General features: G+C 52.7%; 1 protein-coding gene across 1 annotated transcript in view; it reads left to right on the top strand.

Annotated features, from left to right (window-relative positions):
• MAPKAP1 (MAPK associated protein 1) overlaps positions 1-5,154 on the top strand; it is a 101,556-nt gene extending 96,402 nt beyond the window's left edge. The window contains exons 11-12 of the mRNA XM_084298860.1: positions 2,587-2,684; positions 4,547-5,154. Of these exons, the coding sequence (XP_084154986.1) occupies positions 2,587-2,684; positions 4,547-4,672 (224 nt within the window). The 3' untranslated portion in view covers positions 4,673-5,154. The remainder of the gene's footprint in view (positions 1-2,586; positions 2,685-4,546) is intronic.
• The last annotated feature ends 9,088 nt before the right edge of the window (positions 5,155-14,242 follow it).

Raw genomic sequence — 14,242 nt, 5'->3', positions numbered from 1 at the left:
TCTGGCTAGAACAGTAGCAGAGCAAAGTGCCAGTTATGATATCAATGAACTAATATTTCATGCTGTAAATAGTATAACATGGACATGGGAGCACATAAACATAATGCTATAATGGGGCTTTCTAAAGAAAAGTCCTTTTAGCTTCTTTCCACTAAATCACCTGGCAGGGTGTAGGACGTGTTCCGCGGGCTGTGCACAGCGGGGCAGGCGCCGCGCGCTCGGTCCCTGCGCGGGGGCAGCGCTGCCATCCCCTGCCACGGCCGGGCAGCTCCGTGCCTCGGCCAGCACCTGCCCGAGAGGCAGGGCCCAGAGCAGCTTTTGTCATGGACAGGCAGCGGGCACGGACACTGTCCTCGGGTGTGCCGGGGCTGCATGCAGGGGGCCGCGGGGCGCTGGCTGCCACGAGCACAGCGCTGGGCCCTCCGTGGGGCACGGGGAGCAGGGCGAGCTCTGCCTCCTGCCACAGGCTGCAGCAGAATTGTTATTGGCATCCGTTGCTCTAATTGTCATCAAAACAGCTGACTCTTTGCAATCCTAAAATAAGTCCTCAAAATAAAGTTCTGTGTTCTGCTTCTGTCAGCTGTATGAATACTTCTGCCAGAACGGAGGAGCAGATCACTGGGCTAGCGGAAAGTTGGGGATACTGGGGAGGGTTTTTTCACCAGGCGTGACGAAGGCTGTGGTCTCACTTAAATTTTTGTATTAATATTTCATTCCGTGGCTCTCTGCCCCACCTCCACTTGGTGATGTATGGCCGAGCAGCAGACTGTCAGCACACCGGGTCTTTATTCTTTCCAGCTCTGGTGCAGGTTGTGTCTCTACCAGAAGGGGAGCGGGACTGCAAACCCAGCCCGGGCTCCCCCGTCTTGGTGAGGAACCCGCTGGGCGGCGGTGTCCCCAAAGGGGCTCCCAGGGGTAGGTGGCAGGGGACTGCAGCCCTCGTCCAGCAGGCAGCGGGGGCTCAGCTCCAGGTGCCCCCCGTCCCCCTGCCCTCCCCACCAGCAGAGCTGTCCCGGGGCCCACAGCGCCTGCTCCCGGGGCAGGGAAGAGGGGAACGAGCGTCCGAGCCAGGGGAAGGGGTCCTCGTTCACACGCTCAGGAACCGCCAAGGAAACTTCCAAAACCAAATACAAAAAACCTCCCTTGGAATCCTCCAGACCATGTTTTGTGCGATTTTTATTTTATTTTGTAGCGCGTTCTGGAGCTGTGTGTTCAGGCGTCCAGGGGAAGCTGTCGTGGCGTGCCGGTGCCGTGCAGTGCTGTGTCATGTCTCCAGGAGCAGCCTTTCAGAATCGTAAAGATGCTGAATTCAGTCCCGAGCAGAAGTCGGGCGTGAATGCATTAACATACTGATTAGCTTGCAGCCAGGAATTCCCGCATTTTTAGTACCACCAAGGCATCATTTGTCAAGTGATTTAAAGGTTTTTTTTTTACTATTATTATTAGCCAATTTTTCAATATAGAATTTATATTCCAGATTAGTGCATCATAATGGTGTTTAATTAACATGCCACAGTAAAATACGCACGTCTCAAATTTTCTGGCCACAGATCTGGGGCATATATCAGTCATTTTTTGGAAATCTGGAGAATTAGATAATGTAAATAAGATTTCAAATTAGCTTTCCTTCACGAAAGATGTGAATTTACAGTAATGTGGCTGTTACTTTATGGATTGCTAACTTTGACCTTTGAACTGAATAAATTATGTGAAAACCGGTGGAAAAGTATAATGTATAGAATATGCTTAATTTTAATTTTTGAAGCCATGAATGTCTGAACGAGTGAAGGATATTTTGCCTTCCTACATGTTTTGCATACAGAGCTTTCTGCTGAAGCCGTGCCTCCTGTCCTGCCTGCAGTGCTGGTAAAGGTCACCAGTTTCCATGCCATTCTCCAAAGGCAGCCACGGAGGCTGGCCTGGCTGTCATCAGATCGAGTCCATTTAATCACTTAAAACCTCCATTTGGGACTGAGCAGTGAAGCCTGCCAGCAAAGTGCTACACAGATAAAAATTACAGTTTTACTTTAATTTTGAGTGTTCTGCTTGTAGGAGGAGAGATGCTTAGTTTTGTAGTATCGTCGCTGCATCCGTTTTGTATTTTACAGTGACATTTTTCCTTTGCCTTAAGCAACTTGAGTAGGTTTGGGTGTTGTTTTGGGGAAAGGATTTTAGAGTGATAATTCTGGGGTTAATTGACCTTTTATTTTAAATATAACACTTATCTTCTACATTTGACGATTATACAGTGAATAGTTACATAAAGTAGTTCTAATGTGGTAGTTTAACTGAAATATGGTCTTGGGCTGAATGGGAGCTAACTAGCCATTTGATAGATTTTTGCATTTCCTGCAGTGGGGATGTGATGGGAAAATGAACTTTATTGAATAGAGTTCAGCTGCTCCTGTAAGCCACCACTTGCCTTAAATTGAAATGACATGAGAAGCCTGTCAGCGTTTCATTACTTCCTTCTGTTGTGCTGATGGTATGCTAAGATCACCATCTGTGTTTTTCTTCTGTCAGGCACACAAGCTCTGCGGAAACTTTAGAGGAATATTCTGAGCATTTTTTTTCTTATCTTTGCAGGTCATGCAATATTTAAACTTACATATCTAAGCAATCATGACTACAAACACCTTTACTTTGAATCAGATGCTGCTACTGTCAATGAAATTGTACTGAAGGTGAGTATTAAATTTTAACGTGACCCAAAATTCGGAGTGTTTTACCACTTGTTAGACATGGAAGTATTCGGGAGGTTCTAGAAAAACACGGCTGGTGCAGTGCCTGAGGAGCACCGAGGTGCATCTCACTTAGCAGAGCGTGCCCAGTGTCTGTTACTGGCTTTTCAGGCAGCCATGCAGGACACTACCTGTCCTGTGCGCAGGGCTGCCTCTTGGACTCACTTTCAGTTTAGAGATGCCAATCTTCGGCTGAGTTTTATCAGAAGCCACCGAATTCCATTGCGTCTGGGCACCCTGCACCTTCAGACACGTGTCCAGGTCTGTGGGCTGTCCCGCCGGGTCCCCCAAGGGCCAGGGCTGGGTCTTGGCAGCCAGCGCCGGGGCTGCCCAGCGGTCGGGGCTGCTACGGAGCCGTGCGCTGAAATAATCCCCAAGGATTACTTCAATCCGCCGGCCGATGTGGGGTTGGTGGCGCCAGCACCGGCTCACGCAGAGGGCAGGAGCTCTGCCAGGAGGGCACGTTGTTCAGGGCAAACGGGTTATTCCTCCCGCCCCGATCCTTTATCAGAGTTGTTTGCTTTCCTTGCAGCTCAGTGCAGAGACATACTGATTTACTTTCTGAAACAATTTTTCGTAACAATATTGGAAGATTAAATTTAATTTTCTGCAATCTAGGATTTTTTAGCAATTCAAAATTTTTAAAATAGTAATTTTTGCAATCTGTCCGTTATGTTTGCTTTTATCTTCTGTGTGAAGTTCAGAGGACCACTAAATAACTGACATATGGTAAAACATTTTTTATTAATAACACAGGTGAGTGTTCATTTGCTTTTACTTCTTCATGGATTGTTAGGACAAATTCTTTTGTTCCTACTTAACCCTAAATAAACCGTTGCAGTCTTCAGAACACATGACAGATCTGAGACTGTTCATATAAGAAGTCTAAAAAAGTTTTGCTATGAATAGCATGAATATTCAAGAGAGAAATATTATTGAACAGTACTTTTTTCTTAACTCACAAATTGTTTATACAGAATATGTTCTGGTTTCGTGCATAAGTTACCAGTTTATTTTCAATTCCATCAGCATTAAGAGATGCAGAGAAATCAGACTTTTCAAATTAGGCTTTTTACATGATCAAGTGAGAAAGACTGAGACTTTATTGACCATGAAAATTCCCTATATTTTTATGCCTTAAGCTGTAATATGCAATGAAAGTGAAACACTCTACAGTGCATAAAATTGTGCAAGTTTTAAGCCACAGCATATTAACCAGCTAATGGCAGACCAAAGGGCATTTTTATCTTTTTGATTCTTGCATTAACCTTCCATTAAAATTATCTATGTGATTATCACAAAGCACTGGAGATAATAAATTTAGGGAATAGCAGGCTTGTTAAATATCATTTAAAAATGCTTTCATCAAGTAAAATGTGCCAAAATACAGGGAAACTATGAGATTAGCTGAGTATGCAAACATCATAATGAAAGTATTATTTTTATTAAAGCTGATAAAATCTTTTATTGAAGCCCATTACTATATTAGACCAGCATTGTGGGTCTTCATGACTTCCTGCGTTCATCTGGAGGCTGGGTAAGGAGGGTTGGGTGAGCAGAGAGGGATGCTCAGCACCCAGCCCCCAGCCCGGGCACGGCCACGCTGCGCCCACCCAAGGAGCCCAGGAGGAAGAGCCAGGACGCAGCCCCGTGCAGCAGGGGGCTTCTCCTGAAGCTCTGAGCTGTTTCTGCTGTATTTTTGCCATTTTTACTAACGCCTTGTTTAGGGGTATGAGCGTCTGTGCCCTCCCTGGGCTGCTCCATTGAAACAGCAAGGAAATGAAATATCACTTCGTGTCTTGCAGGTTAACTATATTCTAGAGTCACGAGCAAGTACAGCCAGAGCAGATTATTTTGCTCAGAAACAAAGAAAACTGAGCAGGAGAACAAGCTTTAGCTTCCAGAAGGAGAAGAAATCAGGACAGCAGTAACACCTGGCCTTGAGGAACGCCTGTCTGCCGAATTCGGAGGAGGAGACGCTCCATGCAGCCCGGGAAGGTGGGAGCCAGGACTGCGGTGCTCCGGCTGCCAACAGGCAGGAGCAGCCAGGAAAGAAATCTGAATTATCCCATCTCTCATGGTTGGAAGATTATCCCTCTTTGGTGATGGGAAGTCTCCCCTGTGACAAAAATAAAGAGCCATATCAGCCGGAAAGAAGACTGTTACGCTTCAGGTTCCTTTGATTAGAAATAAGAGAATGACGTAGACTGGCATCATTTAATTACTGTATTATGTACAATCACAAGAAGAGATGTGATTACATATTATTTCACAGCCTGGTTAAAATAAATTATATACATCTGTAATACACCCACGTACACACAGGTATTGCTTGTGACATGATCAAATTTCTAAAAACAAAATGTAGGACAAATGTATCCATTTTTACTATTAATAAACAGATGTAATCTTTTTCAAGGTCCATATGATGCACAGTTCTTTTGGGGGGAGGCTGCAGTCCCAGATGGTTACACTTCTGTTGCTGAAGTGCAGGAGGCAACCGTGAGCCAGGGAACAGCAGCCATTGCAGGGGATCTGATCTGTGAAGAAATGTTGAGACAGTCAGGTCTCTTTTGCTTCGTTTTTTTCAAAAATATTTTTCTTTAACTGTGCTTTTCAGCTTCGCATACGTTGTATGGAACATTATTTGCTGTAGTCAGCAGGATGTTTTGAAAACCAAGGCAGCGTCTCTGCAGCTACAAGGAGAGCATCGCCCTGCTCCTGGGAGCGGCAGGGTCGGCGCCGTAGGGCCACGGACCCACGGGTCTGCTCTCAGCGAGACAGCTGGCACCAGGGCACTGGGAAGTGCCTCCACCTTTCCTCAGAATTATTCTTTAAAAATACAAACAAAGACCTACTTTGTACTGGGATTTGTAACTATTCTGGCCTTGTCTGTCTAACACATCAGGGAACACGTGAATGGGATTATGGGGAACCAGAGCTGCATTTTTGGTTCAGTTCACCAGAGGTGTCTTTCATAAATCTCTCAAAGCCACTGAAGCTGGAGCTCTCTGCACTGCTGCAGTGGGTTTTGTATCAAGAAAATGCCTCCCGTTCTGAGGCCATTCAGAGCCCAGCTGACGCTTGCAGGCTGCGGCACGCCGGCTGCTTGGGGCAGGGTGAGCGCCCTCCTGGCCGTCTGCTTGCCCACTGCAATGCCACCTCGGACACTTTCCTACCTTGCTTTTGTACAAAGAAAACTTTCTGAGCCTTAACACGTAGCTTAGGAGTAAGCACTAAGGCAGAGAGGTGTGTGTCAGTTGTCTGTCGCATTGACCTCAGTTCTAAAAGGTTTAGCTTTGGAAGCACGCGAGTGCCGCCCTCCTGGAGCCGGAGCTGGAGCATCCGGGGGGGCCCTGCCTGCACCACACGGGTCTCTGGGTGCAGTCTTCCGTGACTCTTTCTCTGCAAAGGATAAACAAGAGAGACAATATTTTATAGTACGATATTAAATTTTTAAATATTTTATATGCACAAATGCAGCTCAGATGCAATGGGGAAAGCCCCTTCAAATGATGCAATGTACCTGACTCCTTTAATCAGCTTTGTGAACTATTTAACATTAAAGTTGTTATGTGAATGTTCTTTTGCCACCTAGTTTCAATTCTTTTAACCGAACTAAAAAAATTGCCTACTTTGGTATCAAAAGTTACGCAAGTCTCCTACTTGTTTTCATGGCCATAATGCTGTTGCCACCCACTTAGGTTTATTTATTCTAAGTAGATATTCAATATGTGCAGTATTTTTCTTTCAGGAAAGCCTTAAGATTGACATAATAAAAAAAGAAAAAAAAAAAAGAAAACTCCATCTAAACTGTGGTAGCGTTTGTGGCTGCGTGGTCACTTGCCTGGATTGGTGCTGCGTTGCACGTGCATTTACAGCCTCTTAAGCCCCTTCCACCTGCTTGATTTTTAACACAGCCTGCGGGGGAGCTGGGACGCTCGCAGCACAGCCGAGCAGGGCAGGGAGGCAGGAAGGAAGGGACGCTGCCCTCCTGCGTGCCCGGGGGCTTGGTGGGGAACGGGCGAGCTGGGGAGCCGGGGAACGAGGTCACTTCAAAATGTTCGTTTGCAGATAAGAAACAATTTTACTTCCAAAACCCAGATCTGCTTAAATACGCAGCGTGGAGAAAATGTTTCTAGTGTTTTGTGTTTGCTGGAAGAGTTAAACCAGAGCTCATGGTTGCAATCTGTGCACAGCTGAACAAAAATCCATCACGGGCTGGTCTTTCCCCGGTAGTTGTAGATTTAATTGATTCAGATGGGCATTCAACTGGGTCAGCAAAGCAAGCTGTTCCTTCCATGCCTTGTTACTAGGCTTCAGCAGGAGAGGGTGGCTGCCGTCTCACGTAACAAGGATGCCTTCTCCCTGAAGTGCATCAGTCTGCATTGGAAGCCTCTGAGTTTTTCTGAATTTTCTCTTATTCTGCTTCAACAGGCAGGGACCTTCCTTGCTTGTGCACCTGAAGCTTTATCATTGATTTTACCTTGTGTGTTGAGATATATTCTGCAAAAATCACCACCAAAGCCCAGTGACTTGGGGAGTACACAGAGTGAGCTGACAGCAGGGGCTGCGCTCCTCTTGCAGCGCCAGGAGCCCTGGGACGTGGGTGCTGACTGCAGCCTGGGTGCTCACAGCCCCTGGTGCGACCCAGCCACCACTGCCCGTCCTGCCTGGCTTTGCACAAATGTGTCCCAAATCCGGCACGGGCTCCCAGGGCTCACCCAGCCCACCACCGGCCAGCCAGAGGAGCGCAGCGCAGCCGCTGGTGCGTGGTCAGCTTGGTGCCATGGGCAGCAACCCATGGCCTTCGGGGTGGAAGTGCTGAAGTGCGTCCCAAAGGAACGGCCACCCCCAGCCCCCTGCAGCCACAGCCAATGCTGTGAGCTGGACACGGGGCCTCGAGACCCTCGTGCCTCCCGGCCTGCCTGCAGAGGCTGCCCCAGAGAAGGGCACGGCAGCACCTCTGACCCAGGCACGTGCTGGTGTCCCAGCCGAGGCCGCAGACCCGGCCTGAGCTCTCCAAGGGCACTGCCCTGGTTTGCTGTGACTCCAGGAGCAAACCGAGCAGATTCCCCACATGCTGGCGCTGGTGGCAGCACCAGAGCACCCGAGGGCTCTGCAGCAGCAGTGCTGGGATTGGGGCGCTGACAGGAGCGTGGCGGCTCCCACCCCACGCCAGGGGCAGGGCAGAAGGCACGGAGCAGTCCTGGGCACAGCCCTTAGTTTAATGGGGGGGTTCTTTATGGAGACGTGTTTGTACTGGGCGCATGAATTTCACGGCAATGTGCTGCTGTGGCAGCGTGTGGCATTGGGTGCTGCCGCTGCTGCTAAAATTAACGCCCCTTAAATCACATCCCGGAGCGGCCGCCCGGGTGCGATGCTGGGACGGGGATGCAGACGTGCGGCTGCGATGGCTGCAGGGGCTGCGTGGTGGCAGCACTGCCCCGCGCCCCGCTCGGTGCTGGCCCCGCAGCATTGCTCATAGCCACCGCCAGCAGCCAGGGCACAGCAGGGCCGCACTCTACGAAGGGTTAAGCATGGTCACATTTCACTCTCCCCACACACCTCTTCTTAAATGCAAAAACAAAAAAAAAAAAAAAAAGAAGAAGGAAAAAATCTCAACAGGGTGTTGTTCACTCTAAAAACCCTAAGCATGATTTGTGAACTCTCACAGCCTTGGTAATCTCATCAGAGTAATGGGATTATATTTCAAATCACCATGGCCTGTTCATTACACATTTAAACTCCTTTGACAGAGGAAAAGTTAAATAAAATGTGTGCGTCAGCCCTGGTTGACTTTCCCAGTTCTCTTTCTTGATTAGACAAACAGATGCTGAGCTCCAAAATGAAAAAATAATGTGCTCATTTATTCATTTTTCTGACAAGTCACAATAGATTTTTAACTACAAATGAACACCCTCCCCAGGTGGGGAGCGCAGGGGGTCAGCGCGCCGTGCCACAGCGGGCACTGAGCCGGCGGGGCCCCGACCCATTGCAAGTGGCTGCACCCGCGCGGCCGGCACCTGGCACTGCCATCGCTGCCCAGCGCCCGAGGAAGGTTTCCGAGGAGCCCTGCTGATTGCGAGGAGCGGGGCTGCAGGCCGAGACCCCCCAGTGCCCTCGCATCCTCTGTGCAAGGAGGGAAGTGGCTGGCATGGCCTGGGAGCAGCCGCTCTCTGCTCCCAGCCGGCACAGCACCACTGTCCTGCGTGGTCCGAGCAGGCTGCCGGCTGGGCCGTGCTCCCACCGGGGCGGCTTTCACACCGAGGCACGCTGGGGTTCTATTAGGGAGCCGAAACACCAGATAATTAGAAATACACCAGCAAACACCATTATTGTCAGGAGAATGCAATCGCATACAGTAATGATGCAATTATTAATGAGCAACTGCAAGGCTGTCATTAATTTAAGCTTTTCAGGATCACAGGCTAAGGCAAGTTAAATGCTACAGCAGGACAGGGTGGTCAGCGGCGGCACCACGTGGGGCCAGGCCAGGCCCGCAGCCCGAACAGGCCTGGCACCAGCCTCGTCCCGCGGGCACCCAGCCCACGGCAGCCTTCTCAGCCCCGCGCCCTCGCCTCCCCCAAGGCCCTGCCCTGCGAGCCCTGGGGACGCCTTCATGTGGCGTGGACACGGCCGGGGGGAGCCAGGGCCTGGTGCTGCCCCCCCTGCAGCAGCCCCCGCGGGGTGCCCGCGCCTCGCGCCCCAGCTCGGTGCAGCCCCGCACCAGCGCGCGGCCCCGCGCTGCAATCTGTCAGGGCTGGGGCTGCAATCTGTACCTCGTGTCTGGGCTGTCATCTGACATAATTCCTCCCTGCTGGCATATTGCTGATTTGTGCATAAGTGATGCATGCAATCCACCTGAGTGAGGAGTCAGGGGTTTCGTGATCTGGGGCTGTCAGGGCAGGGTGTTTTAGTGCCTCCTGCGATTAGGTGGAATTGACAGGCCCTGAAAGCAGGGAATTGCACAACAGGGGAATTAACAGCCAGGGACTGAAGTGGAGTGTGGCACTCGTTTAATCTGCAATTTATCAGTTTACGTGGCTCCTTGTCGCAGGTGGAAGATTACACTCCAAAAAAGAAGGCTCCCTTTTTTTTTTTTAATTTCACCTGACAGGGAAAAGGAAGAGCAATATTTAGAGGTCGACACATTCCCTGGCCCTGGTGTTTCACTGGCCTGTGCTGCGCTGTGCTGAGCTGCACCAAGCTGCCTCACAGCACCAGGGGCACCCAGGGCACCCAGCCCAGGCTTTGGAGCTGCTGAGTTTTGCCTCACCAGGACAAACGGCCGCTGCCTTGCCTTGCATGAGGGTGGTGCCATCCCACAGCTCGCATCCAAACTGTGCCAGGGCAGGGAACGGGCTGAGCATCCCCTCACTGACTGCCTGCAGCCCCTCTCCTTCCCCAGTGCATGCCCTCACCCACCCCACCAGGAGTGAGTGCAGGTGCTCCCACGTGCCAGCCGTGCCCCTGGGCGCTGGCAGGGAATGAGTGGCCCCAGAGCCGTTCTTTGCTCTGCAGATTCCCCGTCCGTAAGTGCCGGGGTGGCTGCAGCCGGCTCCGCGCTGATCGACTGCCAGGCCATTAGTCTGTCCGCACGGAGCAGTTCCTGGAAGCAGGGCTCCAGCAGCGCTCGCTGGCTGAGGCAGAGCTGGGCTCGTGCCCTCTGCCAGCTGCTGAGAGAGCATCCAGCACCGCTGCACCCACCAGGCATCACCACGGGAAGGGCAAACCCAGGGTGGGACGTGGTGAGGACAGTGTCCGTGTGCCGGGTCTCCCCTGTGCAGGCACAGGCACAAAATGCCAGCACGGCCCTGCAAAGGCTCCCCGGACCACGCTCAGATGCATGGGACGTCAGCATCCAGCAGCACCCCACACACAGGTGCCTGACCTGCTCCAGACGATGCTCTGCAGTGCAGCAGCCCCGTCCCACGGCTCCAGCCGCCCTGCAAGGGCCGCAGGAGGCTCATCTCGGGCACAGGAAGCACCAGTCGCCGCGGTGCCTCCTCCTGGCCCCCCCCACGCAGCGAGCTCCAATTTTGATAATATCATTAGAGTCTGATAATGGTTTCCAGGAACACTGTAGCCTTTCTGCGAGGTGACAGCCTGTAAAGGCAGCATGACAGATAATGTATTCTACAAGGGTACAATAATGTGACTCCAAGCACATTAAACTCCTTTAATGTGGGTGACATACACCTTCCTCTTAACATACATTATCATCCTGGGGGCACACGCGGCACGCAGCAGCAGGGATCCAGCACCCTGCACTGCAGCCGGCCGCCCTGCCATGTGGCCCCTCGCCCTGCCTTCCTCCCGCCTGCCCCCAGTGCCGGTGCCGGTGCCAGCGCCCCACACCCACCATGCAGCCAGGCGCTCCCGCACCCAGCACGCTCTCCCTTCCCCGGGTGTGAGGAGGTTAAATCGCGCAATGCAAATGCTTTTGCTGCTTATAAGCAATCTCCTTGGCCTTCTTGGCGGCCTGCTCTGATACTGCAAACCTTTATCCAACCTTATGGTATCAAAGATTATTTATAATGAATTAAATATGTTTTTAGCAGCTTCTTTCCACACTTACTGCCACACTTTCACTGCCGCTTCAACTTAATTAGGGAGGCCTTGCTAAAGAGATGGGAGTAAATGCATCTAAAGAAATATATCTATGTATAAATGAAAAAAGCAGCCACCACAGGTCAAACCAGTACTTTCAATTTATTGCCCTGGTACATTCATTTGTAAATAGCTTTGCCTTGCTGGTTTCTAAGTGCAAGGCTAATGTTGGAGTGCTTAAATTAATAGTGACGCACACCTTTCATTATTGCTATTAAATTAGGTGCTGGGCTTTGATGGATTCACTTGTTGCTGAACTAAAAGCCTTGTAGATGTGGGTGTGCGTATCCATTTGGTTTTACAGCAAATTTAGGTCTTAATGTCAAGGCAGACAGAACTGAGAGAGTTCCTCCTCAGCACGCGCTAATTAGCGGGACGGGCACCTCGCCCCCGGGCCCCCGCTGCAGGGCAGCGGCGCAGCGGGCGCAGGAAGCTGCCGCGGTGGCTGGCACGGCGCCGTGGCACTGAGGGGCTGCCGGGTGCCGAGCCACCACCCCAGGCATCGGCCCCGCGGGCACCCCGCTGGAGCAGGCGGCCCCCGGTCCCCGCAGACACCGGGAGCTGTGACACCGAGCGCCAGCCCTGACACGTCCCGAGCGCTGTGGCTGACACAAGGCGCCGTGAGGAGCCCCCCGTGACACCGGGCACGGCAGCGGGGAGCCTCCACACTAGAGGGATTTGCGGCCAGGGGGTTGCATAGGGGCTGCGTGTGCCCCTCGCCCTGCCCTCGCTCCCCCAGGGGTGCCCTTGGCCCAATGCTGCCCCCCGACCACTGCCCTCCCTGCTCTGCTGCTGCTAATTAATCCTGAGGTTTTGCCAGTCGCATTGTGAAGTTCCCGGGCTGGGAGAAAGAGCAGCTTGTCTCCTTGACAGCAGAGAAGAAAAGGAAAAGAAATCGAAGCAGCAGCACTTAGTCCCTTCTCCTGTCAGCCAGACAAGTTGTTTTCATCTCCCTCTGAAGAAGATCACAATGGGACGGCAAAACTTGGCCGCCTCGGAGCCAGCACCAGCGCTGCTGACGCAGGCAGGCCTGGCTGCTGCCCCGGGAGCGCTGCGCCTGCGGCCCGCCAGGAACAGCAGAACCAGGACAGGGTAGCGGAGAGAACGGCTCAGCGTCCTGCACGGCCCGAGAGGCGGTGCTGATGCACACGACAGGCTGGTGCTCAGCGCTGTTGTGGCTCTGGTGCTGGTGCCGGAGGAAAAGCGGCCGTGAGCTGACGGCCTGGCACCGGTGCTGCCACCGGCAGCGCCACCCAGCTCCTCGTGCACCAGGCGCTCATTGCCATGGATCCTGTTGGTGGCTTATCCCTTCGGATAATTGTGGTGTTTGGCCACCAACACCGCACCGTGCCCCTGCCCCGCGGCCGGGATGGGGCTGAGGGATGGGGCTGAGGGATGGGGCCGTGCGATGGGGCTGCAGGACAGGGCTGCAGGATGTGGAGCAGGACAGGAGCTGCAGGCTGGGCTCTGTGCAGAGCCTTTGTTCTGCAGCACAGTTCCCACTCCTAGCGTGCCATCTTGAGGCCGCTGACAGCAGCCCTCCGGCGCCGCACCGGCTGCGCGCCCACCGCCACCGCCACGCTCCCCGTCCCTGTCCTGGCCCTGTTCCCATGTCCCGGGTGGCTCTGTCCGGGGGAAGCGGGGACCCCGGCACCCCCACTCTGCACCAGCAGCATGAGGAGCTGTGAGGGCTGTGGGGAACCCCCCCGTGCTCGCCTGTCCCAGACCCCGTCCCCATCCCACGCTGCAGAGCAGTGGTGGCACGGGTGGGATGCACCTGAGGTTGGTGCCCAAGGCACCAGAGCTGGTGGGAAAGCATTGACAGTGCGCAAGCAGAGCATCTTCAGGACGTCCCTGCTGCTGTTTGCCTGGGAAGGGAAGTCTGGGGGGTGGGGGGTCAGTGTGGCAGGATCCGGCCCTGGCGTTCACTGAGACTTGGGGCCAGCCATGGAGGGGGGGGGCTGGTCTGTTACAGGGCACTGTGCTGGAGAAGTGGTCAGACACCTCCCTTCGGATGACAGGGCTTACTTCAGGAGAAGCCCCCACCAGCTCAGTTAAAAATCTCCCCTCTTGGCCCTGGGGGCACTGCCCCGCCGTGCTCCTGGGAAGCCCCTCGCCCAGCAGCAGGCACCCGCTGCGGTGGCACAGGACGGGCTCCTGCACCAGGAGCTGCCCGCAGCGCGGTGCCCGTCCCTGCCGTGCCGCCCCGCAGCACGCGTGTCTCTGCACGTTATGCGACAGGCATGCACAAGAAATATTTCAATGCTAATTCCTTTTAAAATGATAAAATTTGTCTGTATTGTAAAATATAAGTCTCTGGGTTCCTGAGAGCTAAAATATTTTAATATATTTCCATGTAAATCTCGTTTTAGACTTTAATATCCTTTTAACATACATTAAAGTTTCAGCATTCCTGAGTACTTGACTATTTTAAGGCACTGCTCTGTACGTGTGGGATAAAAAGGCCTGCCCAGAGGAAAGAGGGGATCGAGGCGTGCAGGATGGCAGCGGGTGAGCAGCAGCCACCCTGCTGCGCCATCAGCACTGGGGCTGGGGACGAGGGGCCACACCAGTGCCACCAGGCACCTGCACACTCGTGGCACTGCGGTGCTGAGCACTTGGGTGTTTCCACACAGGCAATGAAATGTTATTAAAAAAAACATGCGTGTGGTAGCAATTCCATGATTTCTGGTGAACGAGGTAAAAAGCATTCTGGACAAACAAATAGCACAAACCTCTAACAGGGGACAAAGGACAGGGACTGCTGCTCTGCCACCGGCAACACTCCCTGCCACAGACGTCCCTCTTCCACAGCGCCTCTTCCCCAGCACCTCCCCGGCCCCGCTCTCCTGCCATGCCGTTTGGGAAGCTTCAATTGCACAGAAACC

Source organism: Netta rufina (genome assembly GCF_964035555.1).
Source record: "Netta rufina genome assembly, chromosome: 20".
NCBI classification, from domain to species: domain Eukaryota; kingdom Metazoa; phylum Chordata; class Aves; order Anseriformes; family Anatidae; genus Netta; species Netta rufina.
The sequence above is the reverse complement of the archived record's forward strand: the minus strand, read 5'-3'. Positions and strand labels throughout refer to the sequence as shown.